This window comes from Sinocyclocheilus rhinocerous, unplaced genomic scaffold, assembly GCF_001515625.1.
Source record: "Sinocyclocheilus rhinocerous isolate Xijiao unplaced genomic scaffold, SAMN03320098_v1.1 scaffold2000, whole genome shotgun sequence".
Classification (NCBI taxonomy): Eukaryota; Metazoa; Chordata; class Actinopteri; order Cypriniformes; family Cyprinidae; genus Sinocyclocheilus; species Sinocyclocheilus rhinocerous.
In genome coordinates, this window is record NW_015630998.1 from 536,819 (window position 1) to 553,318 (window position 16,500).

The 16,500-nt window shown below is 37.9% G+C and overlaps 1 protein-coding gene across 1 annotated transcript in view; it reads right to left on the bottom strand.

Moving 5' to 3' along the window:
• Positions 1-1,437: 1,437 nt before the first annotated feature.
• cunh8orf34 (chromosome unknown C8orf34 homolog) overlaps positions 1,438-16,500 on the bottom strand; it is a 100,517-nt gene continuing 85,454 nt past the window's right edge. Inside the window, exons 11-15 of the mRNA XM_016553585.1 lie at positions 11,763-11,892; positions 7,251-7,723; positions 5,468-5,564; positions 2,370-2,417; positions 1,438-1,612 (exon numbers count right to left, since the gene is read on the bottom strand). Of these exons, the coding sequence (XP_016409071.1) occupies positions 1,605-1,612; positions 2,370-2,417; positions 5,468-5,564; positions 7,251-7,723; positions 11,763-11,892 (756 nt within the window). The 3' untranslated portion in view covers positions 1,438-1,604. The remainder of the gene's footprint in view (positions 1,613-2,369; positions 2,418-5,467; positions 5,565-7,250; positions 7,724-11,762; positions 11,893-16,500) is intronic.

The following is a 16,500-nucleotide window of genomic DNA, read 5'->3' on the forward strand; positions in this document are numbered from 1 at the left end:
TATTTTGTGTGCGGCAGTCGTCCGCGAGGGGCTGCCGCTTTACTTTCATTTTGTGTTCGTTTATTTTATTAAAATCTTAAATGTTCGCCGGTTCCCGCCTCCTTCTTCCCGACCTACGAACGTTGTTACACTCACCTTTGCTGAGGAGCATGTGGTGTGGACAGAGGAGAACTCGTCCAAAATTCACTTTAGTGATGAGAGCAAGTTTAATTTACTTGAGTCCAATGGGAAACATTTTGTTCGGTGTCAAACTGGGGAAGATTGAACCCAAAGTGTGTAAAGAAGTCAGTGAAAGGAGGAGGAGGAAGTGTCATCGCAATTTTGAGTGATGAAGATTAACAAAATGTCCGTAAAATCAAGTATTTATAGATTGTTCTCTAATTTTGATCTCCACTGTATATTCATATAAATCAAAAGTTTTATATTTATCTGTTTTGTTTTTTTTATTTGATCATGTCTTCATTAGATTCTTTCCCTCACTACAGCCGTTAAGTACACAATCTTATACCTTTGTCTTTTCGTCTGATTTTCAAATACATTTTGTTTCAACTCCAAGTTAGATTGTTCTCTAATTTTGACCTCCACTGTATATTATTCATATAAATCAAAAGTTTTATATTTATCTGTTTTGTTTTTTTCATTTGATCATGTCTTCATTAGATTCTTTCCCTCACTACAGCCGTTAAGTACACAATCTTATACCTTTGTCTTTTCGTCTGATTTTCAAATACATTTTGTTTCAACTCCAAGTTTGTGATGTTGTGATTCATGTCATAGCTGGCTGCTTTAGTACATGGCTTATAACTCTTTTTAAAAATGAAAAATGAATTTAAAAAAAAATCTTCTGGAACCAATGATGCAAAAAATGGTAAACGGGCACTGTTAGGAAAATACCGTATTACATGGCTCTCTGGAAAACTTGATTCTGATTGGCCAATTAGAGACAAACATGAAAACCTTTACAAATGCAGACAAATTAAATTTTATACAAATCTTTTATTTGGCATTATACAAGGATATAACAGGTGTAACAGGCTACATATATTTCTGTGGGTATAAAAGTCAAAGTAAGTTCTACAGAAATGTGTCGTCTCCAGGTGTAGACACACAATGCTGTTGGGAATGAGAGAGTGTCATGCTGAGGTCAGCAGGGGCAGTGCTGTGCATGTCCAACATTATACATACATTTCTAACATTCATATTCTCTGCTAATGCCATAAAATGTCCACTTTTGTTGATTGTTATTGAAAAGAATTCTCAAAAATCCCTTTATCAACCATTGATTTGGCACATCATGTGATAAATTGTGTTTATTAATGCAAGGCAGCAATAAATACTCTTATGAACAGACAACTAAGCATGCTGACAGACATAAAAGTTCAAGTGCAGGCTTATCTTTTTCTGATAAACACATTACATTCTAGAATTTCAAATGGTTGTAACATTTTTATTTCTAAGAAATATTGGCCTCTGTGGAAAAAAGTACACAATCTTTCTTCTGGTCAAAATTAAAAAAATAAGAGTCTATTGCTGACTCACAATATTCAAATGCCCCTTTAAATTGCATAAATGTTTGATTGGCTCTGTGTCTGCCGTACACACCGTTACAAGCCTGCAGAAAGCAAAGACAAAAACATCAGTTGCCTGGAGACAGCCGTCAGTTCCATATGACCACTAATAATCATAACAACCTCAGTAATTACCATACAAACAGCCTTTAATATTTGAGCATGTCAAAGATAAATGTGAGAATGGAAAAATGAGCCGATCCATGTCATGCTGCACATTCACAGGCGTGTGTACGGATGAGGTCAGAGGAATCGGCACCCAGCTTTGGGTCGGTTAGTCCAGTTCCACCACAAAGCTTAACTGGCTGCATGTGACTATACAGGCTTGTCTGCCCTCTTCAACTGTAAAACCTCGGCTGGGCACGAGAAGTCAAACCACAGAGGAGACACTTTCGTCATTACCGTGACTCTCAGCTGCCACATGCTCGAGTGGCACCCAGCTAAGTCAACAGAAACGAACATCGGACGGCCTCTTTCCAAAACACTGGGACCTCATGTAGTGTCAGACTGCTGTAAAAGTGATCTCACAGTGCATTGTGGGTGCTATATATTTATGTCAGTCAATGAGGCCTGAGTCACTTATTGTAATTTTGATGAACTTAATGTGAAGGAATGCTAAAACCACCATCATCATTTTAACTGAATGTCTCTAATTTTGTTTCTTAGGAGAATTAATACGGCAAGACTATGACCCAAATCTTCTGTCAGACGTTTTTCAGAGAGTAAGATTCATAAGATTAATTCACAGGCAATTAGTTGGCCGTCTGTGAGCATGATGGACTGATGTGTTGGAATGTTTACCTGAGAACACTGATCTCTTGCTGGCATCTCTCACTCCACTTGGATTACCTAAAAAGAGCCAAAATACAGAAGAAAAGCTTGTAAATGGTTTCATGCTGAGAATTTTCAAACATATAATTCAATATAATAGAATGAGACACCTAAACCAAAACCTAAAAATCAGCAAAATAGTTTGAGGCAGGCAAGATTTTTAGATGTTTTTGAAAGAAGTATTTTATGCTTACCAAAGCTGGATTTATTTAATTAAACACCGTAAAAACGGTAACATTGTGAAATATTATTACAAATTAAAACAACTGTTATGTATTATAATATATTTCAAAATATAATTTATTCCTGTGAAGGAATAAATTATTCTGTCTTCAGTGTCATATGATCCTTCACAAATCATTCTGATATGCAGATGTGGTGCTCAAGAAAGATTTATTATTAATAATAATACTGAAAACAGTTGTGATGCTTAATATTTTTGTGGAAACTGTAACAAAACTTTGATTAATAGAAAGCTCATAAGAACAGCATTTATTTGAAGTAGACATCTTTTGTAACAATGTACAAAATTGTAATGTGTCCTTGCTGAATAAAAGTATTAATTCTTATAAATAAATAAATACACAAGCAAACACACATGCTTACTGGGCCCAAACTTTTAAACAGTAGGGTAAGCTAAAACTAAATTTCCAAATTAGGTTTGCAGTCATTTTGCGTTGATTTTGGCAGATTTAAATATAACGCTTAAAATAGAGCTATGCTTACTTGTATTCGCAGCTGAAGATATTACCAAATATACAAAAATATACAATAAATGAATATACAAATAGCGGAGGTTGTGGAAAACGGGTCTTCCAGTTCTGTGGATTTCTACATGGAGATTTTGTGCGGTCCTGCCGATCAGTCATAGTAAAATATACAAACATTTTTATACTAACATCAAACTACTAAAATATTACATTTGAGAAATCAAACTTCCCTACAGATCATAAGCCAGAGTTATCAGTTCTCATTAGGAAAGGGAGTCGTTATATTAAAGGCATGAAATTCGAAATGAATGGAGCAGTGGCTGAAATGTTTTAAGGGTTAGTGGTTACCCCATTGTGGGCGTTCCTGCAATAACAGGAAATTGTTATGGAACTTGTTCTTTGCCATGCACTTGATGTCTATTCAGAAACCTGTGTTGGAAAACAGGCTAAACTCCAACAGACAGCATCAACAGTCACTGTGGCAGCCAATCAGCAAATGTTCTGAATGCCAAATGCTGGCAGTGCCAGGCTTTCTCACTAACAGACTGTGCCTCATGTTCCTTTAAATGACTGGGCTGGCACGACAGTTCCAGCAAGCACGCTTGTTAGCACAGTATACTTAATTTACGCAAGATATGTTTTTGGCAAAATGGAGCCTGTCATGTGTAGTTACATTTCATTTGATAGCAGGGCTTGGATTGCTTGTATAATATTTTGCTTGTCTATAAATCTTTGGACGTTTCTCTGGCAGTGTGATTGTGTGCTCCAAACATATGTCGAAATCATTTGTTTACCAAAGAAATATTATACCAGATCTATAGCAAATATTTGCCTAAAAGTGCTTCTGAGTTTAAGTTGAAAAGGTACAGAATCCACAGTAACATTTTCTCTGAACTTTGCATTTTGTTTTGCATCTGGCATTTTGTTATTATGAAAAAGCTCTTCATCACAGACAATTGTCTTCATTCTGATAAAAATCACAATCATTCTTACATAATCCATGAACTCAAAGACATTCTCTCAGGGCTACAGCTTTGATATGCTACAATATTGAGGTCATTAACAGACTAATGGCTCATGAGGGACATGGAGATTCTGGCCATGTCACGTTCAAAGAGTGAAAAATGAGGCCAGCGGTATTTATTAGCGATGACGGACCGTGATTTGGACAAATAATAATCCTCTAATGACTCTAAGCATGCTTAAATCTTTCAGACACCCACTGGAATGGAGATCTAAGATATGTTCATGAGACCATATCAACATAATTAAAGTGTCCGATGTTTTTCAACCTTAAAGCCACACATGCTGCAGTCTTGCGTATGTGGAGACTAAGGGAAGCTGTAAAAGTGCTGCTTGGAACCGGCTCCCTCAACCTGACTCATTTATTTCCAAGGGACGAAAGCTCAGATATCATCATTATAGGCCTCTACAGAATTTAAACCATAATGCCACTGTAGAGAGATATTCACTATATTCATAAGAATTACCACTTAATTCAATCGCTGTGTAAAAGATCTTTTAAACTGGCAAAAATAGTAATATGACACCTCCAAAGTTGATTTTTTTTATGTTGAATATGAAACTACACTTAAGGCCCGTTCACACCAATAATGATAACTATAAGGATAAATATATTAGTGTCCACACCAACACACGATAACACGATTCTGTTTGTTATAAATGTGAACAGTTTTGTCATCTGCCGCTTTAAATGTTCAATCTCTTTATACTGGATTCTGATTGGCTGTTAATGTTTTTATCATTCATCGGCTGGAAAAAATAGTTTTGAAAAAGGATTCCAACAATTTTGTTCTTCTGTGTCGCTATAGCTGTGGTGTGAACATTCCTATTCTCAGAATTAGAACAAATTTTAAAACTGTAACAATAATCGTTCTAACTCTATGAGAACAGTGAAGTCTGAGCCACAACTACAATGATAATGACACAACTGCATTGACAGCCAATCGGAATCCACCTGATTTTAAAGAAGCCGAGCATTTAAGTAGATGACAAAACTGCAGCGTGTGCTTATAATAAACATAACATTATTCTGTGCTAATGTGGACGGTAATACATATTTCATTGTAGTTAGAGTTATATAGCCTTTATGCAAATTAGGTAATAGCATAAACACACCCACAAAAACCAGCATTATATAGAAAGGCGGTGTGTCTGCAATGACAGTTGCTTTTTTAGCTGTATTTATGGATTGTTTAAACTGGGTTAAACTGGATTGTGGGTGGTGTTTGCACCAAAATGCATTTTGCACCAAAGTGGTTTAGTGAATTTGCCCCTCAAATCTTGATGTCATGATCTGGTCAGTGGATGGGACGGGGTCAGAGATGTAATACTCACACTTGTCCTGCTCGGGTGGTTCCAGACAGTCACTCTCCGGGTCACTGGGGATTCGCCAGGGCTTCCTGACCGCCTGCAACTGCTGGTAAAACTCATCCTAGTAACACATATGATGGGAACAGAGAAATACATCATAACAATGACAACTTGGTTTGATACTTTGTTATATAATGTAATTAAATTAATTCATTTTTTTGGCCTGAATTTAATTGTCCAAAAGTGTCTAAATGCTTTCAGGGTCTTGCTGAAGCCTAAGCCTTAGCTTGCTTGTATCACTACTTGAACAGACTAGTCGTTTGGCTGGTTTTAAAGGGGGGTGGGTACTTTTTAGATGGTGAAGTTGGGAAATCAGCTGGCCGCCCAGCTTGACTCCAGCTTGGCCAGGCTGGGAGACCATCTTAAACCACCAAAAACCAACTTAAGATGGTTTAAACAGCAGAGTTTAAGAGTACAACAGCATAGCCTTAAAACTACTATCAACTAAATACTACAAAACTCCAATTTTGATTTCAAGAGTTCTTAGAGGACATAATTTGCTTCAATATGCATTGAGTGTAATGATGGATCAGTGAAAACTCTGCAGAAAGGTGGAGATTTGAAAAACAACCAAATCCCCTGTGAACTGGAAACCCAAGATGTAGAGGGCATGGGCCTGTGCATGTCAGGCCCATTCGTTCTACAGATGTTTTTATTTTCTTTTGAAATAATTACACCTCTGAGTCGAATCCTCTGAGCCAACCTCTAATAAATAAATTGCCCCCTGTTCGCTTCTAAAGACTTTTATGTGTTCTTATCTCTGGTACAGGCCAGACAGGAAGCATTCATACATCTACGCCGCATTTCAGTGCTAAATATGAAAACAGAAGAGAAGGACAAATCATCTGATCTCTTCCTGTAGATCCCATTCTGAACTGAATGAGATGTACAGATGCATATTTCTTTTTCATATTCAGGAGCTGAACTACTATAACAGCTGTGGGACCAGGTGGGTGCAATCAGGACATGATCAATGCATTTACTGTATGTTTTCATATTCTCATCAGTCATAAGAATATGAACTAACAATATGATTCCTGTTTGTGGCTATAAAATACCTCAAAAGGAGCTTTGGATTTATTAACAAGCCCTAATACCAAAAAATAAAAGAGAAAGAGAGCGGAAACCCAGAAATACCAGACTCCTTTCTTTTTCATACCAAGGGTAGTCATGTGTAAATCTGTTCTTTAGTTTCCCGTGGATCCTTTTATATTATATTGCTTAATCTCAATAGAGCATGAGATGAATAGGCCATAGTCAGACATGGACAATAGAATATTAGACATCTTTTACAAACTAACCAGTACAATAACAGTGCGTGTGTGATTCTAAACCCATTGACCTTGAGGTTTACAGGGTTATTAAATGTGAGCTTTATTTTTTCTCAAGGCATGCATAAAATTGGACCTTAGTTTCCAAGCAGTAAGAGGCTTGTTAGATTAAAGGCCTTTTATGACCAATTTTGAATATTTGGCACATAACAATACAAAAGTCCAAAATATTGTACTGCATATTTGTGTGTGTGTGTGTGTGTCCAAAATTATTTCTGAGATTGACAAATACCTTCTTTTAGACTTAGTGAAAACAGTTTTGGCAAGACAATTTATTTGTATTTAAAAATATATGTTTAAAAATGAAATGAAATATGACTTTTTTTTAACTGTTTTTTATCAAACATAATTAAAAATACATTATATATAATAATGTTGATGTGATTATATGTGTATGTGGGTGTGTTAATGTGTACCTCTGTCAATGTGCTCCATAGTCCTCCATATAAATCTGTCGTGCTCAGGCCTGGCGGTGTGAGAATCGGTCTGGTTATCTGTCCTGTCGGTGTGACTGGTCTGCTTCTAGAGCGCCCGTACACCCGTTCTTTGTTCCCGTGGCTTCCGGCAGTCAACGAGTGCATCATAAGACTATTGGGGGTCAAAGGTCTGCTGGGCGTCCGTGCTCCACTAGGGGTTTGGGCACGGCTGCTTTGGTTGCTGGGAGATGTCCGGCCCATGACTAGGCTTGTGGGTTTAGTGTTGTGAAGTGGCAGGCCTGTGGTCTTTGTGGAAAGGCTGCTGGGAGACTGTGGTCTGGACGTCTGTCCGAGCACAGGCAGAGTGTTAGTGGTGTGGAAGAGGGGGTTTAAAAGCAAACTCCTATGAGGGCTGTTTGGACTTCGGTTCAGCTTCCCTTGCTCTGCCAGCTTGGCCAAGTCCTTCTCCACCTCTGAAGAAATCAAGACAATAAAAGCAATGAATCACCATCTAGGGGACAATAACAGTTATGGCTTGTAAACATTTCGGTCATAGGTTATGTGGGACATGACCAGTGTTGGGGTAACGTGAGTTACGTAATCAGATCACTTTTTTCAAGTAACTAGTAAAGTAACACGTTATTTTTAAATTTACAAGAAATTTCTGAGTTACTTTTTAAATAAGTAATGTCAGTTACTTTGTTTCCAAATGTATTCACTGACACCTCTCCTGTTCCTGTGTTAAGAGAAACTGGGAGTGAGGTTCAGAAGCACTTCCTTCAGCCTGAGGCTTATTAAATTAACTTTTGATGTGAAAAGGCCTTTACAGTTGCCAAAAATACAACTTTTGGGCTTTTTAGTTATTAAAAATAAACAAGCAAGCCCATCTCAGGTGACAAAAAGTAATGCAAAAGTAATGTAATGCATTACTTTCCATTAAAGGTAACTGAGTAATGCAATTAGTTATTTTTTATGGAGTACAATTATATTATGCATATGAGAAAGAGTGGACATTTTAGCCAAGTATGTTTGACTTTTGTATGCTCAGCTATAAATCAATGTGTTCAATAATTTATAAAAAAAATACATATATTTGTTATTCCCAGAAATTGCCGCACACTAATTTTTTTCAGCATGTATTCTGATTCAACACACTAACAGCCTTAAAACTCATCAGTGTACTGATGTGGAGTACTGACTCAGCACTCATAGATTCCCATTAACAAACCACCAAAACAATTTCCTGAAGTTTTGCAGAGGTCTTTTAACAGTCATGGCAGCAGTATTTATTGTCAGTTGTAAAGTGTAAATTGGATGGCATGTTTACTTTGTACGAGTACAAGAGCGGTTTAATACGACCTGCTTCATGTCAATATATTTGTTTGCTTGGTAGCAAGTCAAATATTTTTGTTTATGCGAGTCTGTTGAACATTTTCAGATGGAACATCTGGACGCGTCAACCAGTGTTCAGTCTGAGAGGAACTGAGGATTCGGAGGAAACAACATGTGACATATTATAAATAGTATGTACAAGTTTGATTTGTGTTTCAGAAACCTTGACTACTTGACTTGTAAGCAAACAGTTCTTTCTCCGGAGAAACGTCATGATACTTTTCAATATGAAACACATGCACGTTGTCCAGATTACTAATGTTATAGTGCAAATTCTCATTTTGCATAACACAGCTCTTGTAATTACTTCCCTTTACGGAAACTATTCCAGATTGTTGTGATATATGATACAGTTAATTGTGTGAATGGATAATTAGATTGTTTTGTCTGTAGTCAATCAGAAGTCATTTCAAACCCCTGTGGCCCCATTTAAATGGCATACAGGAACTTTTTCCAGCGATTTCTCACCTAAACACATATGTGGCGGATAGGATTTTCTGTGAAATTATTACACAGACATAAATCATTTGTGATGATGGCAAACCCTACCAAATAAAGACATGAATAAAAAAAATTATTTCTGTGTCCGTGTTTAAAATTTCCCACATGAAATTTAAAAGAGTTTGCAGTTGAGCTCACGGGTCCTAATGAGTCGATGCTGGAGGCTGAGAACCCAGGAGTCACAATTATGTTCACTGTAAACATCACACACACATAAACAATTATTCATCACGAACGGAAGATAGTAATATGCATGCTAATAAGCAACTAGTTAAAGAGATAGTTCACCCAAAAGTGAAAATTCATCATCATTTACTCACCCTCATGTCGTTATTGACCTGTAAGAGTTTCTTTTTATGTTGAACATAAAGATATTTTGAAGAATGCTGGTAATCAAACAGTTGATGGTCCCCATAGGGTATTTCTTTCCCTACTTGTCAAAGAACGACATGAGGGTGAGTAAATGATGACAAAATTTTCATTTTGGGGTGAACTATTCCTTTAAAAGTGAGAATTGGTCCTTAAAATAAAGTGTTACTGAAGCTACTGTAGTGACGAAGGATGATAGCATGTATAGTGACCCTAAGACTAAAAAAGACTTTAGAGAGTTAACAAGAAGCAGCACATCTAATCTATTATAAACAGCTCGTGATCAAAAAAAGCAAATGCGCTTCCCACAAGGCTACAATCCTCAAGCACGCAAACACATCATTTAGAACATATGCAACCTTATTGATTCCCGACTTTCTCCCTACATATCTACACGTTCAAAACGTTCATCTTGCAGAGCAAGAGAGAGAGATCTGAGGAATTCCAGCTAGCTGAAAGTGATGCTTTATTTATCCAAAAGTGGCGTAAAGCTTTTCTCTGCCATTAAAAAAAACAGGCAATAACATTGTGCTTTGGGCACAAGTCAAATATCAAGCTCTTAAATTCCTAAAACAAAAACAACGCAGCCTGATCGTAAATTAAAAGGAGTCTTGAGGATTTAGTTGACCACATAATTGAGGTAATAATGAGATAAAAGAAGAAGCCTGGCTTTCAACACAGAGAACATTAACAGCTAATAAAAGCATGAAAGGGGTAAATTAGGCTGTTGAATGAAGCTAATGCCTGGTCCTATGGGGATGACTCTGTTCAGATATAACTCAACAGACAAACGGCTTTAAATCAATGCCATCTGAGAGCAGGGATGACTTTTCCCGCAGAGTGATGTCAGAATAAGCTTCCCGCTGATTGAGTCACAGAATAACAAGCACACTTGATACAAATAGATAAACACTTCCCACATACACGTTCATGTTGCCCTTTAATATTTATAGCGAGAAATGTGAGAAAGATTTTTCATCACAACAGGCAATTCAAAATAGCCTAATTGTTGTACCATTGCATTACAATTCCAAAATCCAATGCATGTATTAATACAATAAATATAGGCCTGAAATAATTTATTAATGATTGTTATTAAAGAAAATTTATTTATTTTGTATTTAGTCAGTTAATTAAATATTACATATATATAACACATGTGTGTGTGTGTGTGTGTGTGTGTGTGTGTGTGTGTGTTTGTGTATGTGTATGTATTAAAAGAACTGGCTTCAACAAAAAAAACTCTAATTGTTAATAAACAAAAGGTCGGAATAATTTATTAATAACTGGAAATTTAGATATTTTTTTGATAATTTTGCATTTTTATAAAATATTTGATCCGTCACACTATATAAAAGTTTGAAGGTACAGCTTTTAATTTTAAAATGATATTTTTATGTCATTGAATTAATTTAATTAATTGTGTGTGTGTGTGTGTGTGTGTCTGTGTGTGTGTGCGTGTGTATATATGTTATGAAAATTCTTTAGTATTTATATTTATATTTTTAATTATTAATGTTATTTCTGTCATCTATTTACAGACATACAGACAGACACGAATATGTAGCTTTTGCACACATACTTAGCTAAATCAGAAAACATTATGCGTGCAAAAGCTACATATTCGTGTCTACTTTGCTAAGGTTGATAACATTTCGTGTTTAAATGTCACCCTCCCACATCCACACACACATACACACAGCTGTTGCCCTGATGACTTAGTGAGAGTGCCCTTCTTAAATACTTAATATGTTTCAAATGTATTCGACGTGCGACAGCGAATTGAAATAAAAAGCAGTACATGTATAAACAAACAACTGTGCGACACATGTTGGAATGCTTGATGCTGTTTGAGCCTTTGATTTTGCCCAATGCTTTCAAGCGGTTACCAAACAAAACGAACGTTGCACGCACACACACACACACACACACACACACACACACACGTCTAACAAAGGTCTGCGAGATCAAACCATCAGCTGAGTTTGATCATCTACAGACAGAGATTTGTCAGTTCACAGCGACGCTAACAAGCTAGTGTGGTGGTGGCATTATTAAATCAATCAAAGATGGTCACCGTTTTTCACAACATATTTGATAGGTGGATCAGCTTTTAATTAGCCAATCAGACACCTTCATCCCTGTATTCGCAGGCAGACTTTCACATGTGTGGCCTTTGACAGTGTCAGGCTGTAATGGAAAGGTGGCCTGTTTTATATGCGTGTGGGTGTCTGTGTGTTAAAAACCTACCAGCAAGATGTTTGCCCATGTTCTCCAGTTCTTTGGAGAAAAGCGAATCCTGGAGTTGCAGAGCACGTCTGGGCGTCTGGGGGCTCGTGCCTCTGATCGGCTTCACATCCGATGCCCAGACAGGGTGACGCTATGGCACACACACACACACACACACACAAAAAACAGAGTCGCATTAGCTTTGAATTTCACTCCTTTTTTACATATGACTTATGGTTAAAACACTGTGCCATATCTGTTATAATGAGGGTCAATTATTTTTTAAGAGAAATTAGAAAAACACTGAAAACCACAGATCTTTGGGATGAAAGTCTGGATGGCGGCAAGGACTGAACTTTTATTTGTGAACACTGTGCTAGATGTTCAGTAGTGGTTACAGGATTTTGAAGTAACAATCAATAAACTCTAGGGATCCGAGAACGGATGACGACAGGCAGCGTAGAGATCCTGCTATTACTATTTTGCGATAATAAACTTGCGGTTTGGGGATTAAGAATACAGCCTTTCAATTCAAGACTAAGGAGAATAAACCATAACAATAGATGAATCAAAATCATATTGGTGTGTAATGATTTTGCTTATTGCTAACATGCATACTTGCCGGGCAACGCAAGAAACACTGTTTTTATAACAAATCTAGTCTTATTACTGGACTGGCACTGGTTTGTGGGATGCAAATGCTAAATGTTGTTACAGCAGGGCACTGAACCCCACACAACAAAAAGAATTATAGATATATATTCAGTCACGCTTTATTTTAAGGTCCAATTCTCGCTATTAACAAACCATTAACTATGACTTTGGCCTCAATAAACTCCTAATTTGCTGATTATTAATAGTAAGGTAGTTGTTAAGTTTAGGATTAAGGATGTAGAATATGGTCATGCAGAATATGTGCTTTATAAGCACTAATAAACAGCCAATATGTTAGTAATATGCATGCTAATAAGCAAGTTAATAGTGAGAATTAGTCCCTACACTAAAGTGTTAACAATTATTCTTATTTTTCTTAACCTTCATATTAAAGCCAAGTAGCCAACATTAGGTATTGTATTTCAGTGGTAACCAACTGAGAGGCCAAGATGCTTTATAAACAAGAGCTTAAAAATATTTAGCATAGCTAGCAAGCTAACTGGTTAGCCTAACTACTGATAACTGTGTCAAAGACACTAGAAGGTAAGCCTGCAACAATTAGCCGAAAAAGCGTAACGGTTAAAGCTAACACTTCCGGTCTGGCAGTACGCGGGAAAGGAGACCAGAGGCCCTTTTTTCGAATGGATGTCAATGGAGGAGAGGCTTCACTACGCTGAATAAACAGCTTTTTAGAGGAAACGGCTTATCATTTAATAAATCGACAGCCTATCTGCTAATCTTCAACTAAATAATACTTTTGGATTGAAATAATTTTAGAGTTTACCATGGGAAAAATTCAGTTTTATAAGAGAAGTCACTGACTTTTTGCAACAGGTGGGATTCAGCTTACGCCATTTCTCATTCATTCCTATGGTATCCGTAAACGGCAATTGAGTTTCGCACAACTCTGACTGAAATTCAATGACGTCAAGGCTGTAATTTTATTGGTTATTAAGGCACACATGATCCAAGTTAGCCGTTACGCTTTCTCCAATAGTAAGTAATACAGACCCTCTCATCTCCCTATAGTAAGATAGTCTCTGACTGTGTGTCATGCACTTTAAAACATGTTCTTGTTGTTTGTTGTTCTTTGGGAAGTTCTAGGGGGAAAATAGGATTTACACAAGGTAAAACATGTTAAACAAAACTGAAATACTCTATTTTTACTAGTAGCATCATCAAAATAAACAAAATATTTGATCACACTTCATTTTAAGGTCTAATTATCGCTATTAACAAACCATTAACTGTGACTTTTGCCTCAATAAACTCCTAATTTGCTGCTCATTAATAGTTAGTAAGGTAGTTGTTAAGTTTAAGTATTGAGTAGGATTAGGGATGTAGAATATGGTCATGCAGAATATGTCCTTTATAAGTACTAATAAACAGACAATATGTTAATAATAGGCATGCTAATAAGCAACTGGTTAATAGTGAGAATTGGTCCCTATACTAAACTGTTACCAAATATTTAATAAATTAGCACATAAAGAACAAAGGATGTAGTATTTTTTGAATGATGTGTGTTTAAAGCCTTAAAAAGTCAAACGACTAGAGAAAGAGCGAAGAACAATTTTAGAGAAAAGTACTGTACAGCTTTCATATAAAACATTATACTATAGTCTAGTACACTATAGAGTTACACTATAGGCTAGCAAGCTGCTTCCTACTGTGAAGGAAATAATCTTTGGTAAAGCATTACATGAAGCAATATGTTTGCTACTAAGGGACAGCATTACATTATAAGTCAAAACCCCGTAAGATCATCTCACATCAATTGCCAGATCATAAGCAGAATCGTATATATCCCAGCAAATACATACACCGGTCCCACTTTATATTAAGTGGCCTTAACTGCTATGTACTTACATCAAAAAATAAGTACAATGTACTTATTGTGTTCATATAATATTGCAAAAAACTTTTGCTGCTATTGAGGTGGGATACGGGTAAGGTTAGGAACAGGTTTGGTGGTATGGGTAGGTTTAAGGGTGGGTTAAAGTGTAAGGGATGGGTCAACAGTATAACTATAAATGTAATTACAGAAATTAATTACAGAAGTAATTACATGCAGGTATTTTAAAAAATATAATTACAATGTAAAAACATGTAAGTACACAATAAGTGCATTGTATCAAATTATTAATTTAAATGTAAGTACATCGTAGTTAAGGCCACCTAATATAAAGTGGGACCCATACACCCTGTTACGGAACTGCTCTGAGACTGAGTGAGGATCCAAATGCAGTGTTTATTAGGAAAGTCCAGAATCGAAATCAGACAGCAGGCAAGGGTCAACACACAGGCAAACAGTCCGACTAAACAAGGCAGGGAACACAGGCAAAAGGGTTATCCAGAACACAGGCTAAGAGTCCAAAAACCAAGATACATATAAACAGGAGAAACGCTCAGAGATGCAGTGTAACATTTACAAGACTTCGCAAAGAATGACAAACTAAACCAGACTTATATAGGGTGAGCAGACAGGGTAAATGAGACACAGGTGCAAACAGTGAGTGTTGATGAGTCCAGGCAAAGGATTATGGGAAATGAAGTTTTTGATGGAGTGGTAAAGTCCGGGATGGGGTGCCCTCTAGCGAAGCTCACGGGCACTCCAGCTAGAGATCATGACACAAAAAATAAGTACAATGTACTTATTGTGTTCATATTGTATTGCAAAAAACTTTTGCTGCTATTGAGGTGGGATACGGGTAAGGTTAGGAACAGGTTTGGTGGTATGGGTAGGTTGAAGGGTGGGTAAAAATGTAAGGGATGGGTCAACAGTATAACTATAAATGTAATTACAGAAATTAATTACAGAAGTAATTACATGCAGGTATTTTAAAAAATATAATTACAATGTAAAAACATGTAAGTACACAATAAGTGCATTGTATCAAATTATTAATTTAAATGTAAGTACATCGTAGTTAAGGCCACTTAATATAAAGTGGGCCCATTTATTTTTATTTATTTATTTGTTTGTTTGTTTCCCGTTTTATGTTACAATACATACACAAATGTACTTTTTTTGTGTGTGTTTTATTTTCATTGCAACTTTGGGAGCACTGTGCTGGATCAGATTCCTGTGTTATTGATGGAGTGGTAGAAGTCTGGGATGGAGTGCCCTCTAGCAAAGCTCACGGGCACTCCAGCTAGAGATCATGACAGAGCCCCCCCCCCTTAAGGAGCGGCTTCCAGACACTCCACTATCAGTCCACGGTGGAGTTGACGGAGGGAGGAACCATGAAGGGGGTGACACTGGAGGTATCAGGGGTCTGACTGACGGAGACGGAGCCGGTGTAAGGGGAGCCCAAGGCGGAGACGGAGAGCCGAAGAGCCGGGGTGACACTGAGGGATCAGAGGGCCATGGTGGAGTCGAAGCGCAGGTGGGGATCCGGAAGGCCGCGGTGGAGCCGGAGTGACTGAGGACCAAGGCGGAGCCGGAGGGAGAGAAGAGCCCAATGGGGTCGGAGGGACGAGGCGAAGCCAGAGGAGTGTATTCTTGAGGGGAAGGCGGGTCGATAAATGACCAAGGTGGAGCCGGAGGAACGAGGAAGCCCGGCGGTGCCAGTGGAATGACGGACCACAGTGGAGACGAGGGAGCTTTAAACCAAGGTGACACCAACGGGTCGACGGACCAAAGTGGAGTCCAGGTCTCGAAGGCTGGAGATGGAGATCTGGGATCCTCCAACTCTGGTGCAGCTGGAGGCTGACTGTCCCGTGGCGAATCCTGATCGCTAACCACCCTCGAAGGATGACCTGAGGGACAGACAGAAAACAGCGGACAGAGAACAAAGAACATGACAGGCAGAGGAGGAGGGAGAGGGAGGTTGGGTGGGACAACAGGTTCATAACCAGGTTTCTTAACCAAGGCAGAGCTGGGAGAGAGTTTGGAGATGGTCACCCTGACCGTTACAGGACAGTGAGAGAGTTCACAAACGGCCTCCTTGGCCGTGGCTGGACAGACAGAGAGTTCATAAACAGCCTCCTTGGCCATGACTGGACAGGCAGAGAGTTCACAGATGGCCTCCTTGGCCATGACAGGACAGGCTAAGAGTTCAAAGGCAGACGTCGCTGCCTCTGGAGGTTCTGCAGCACAAGC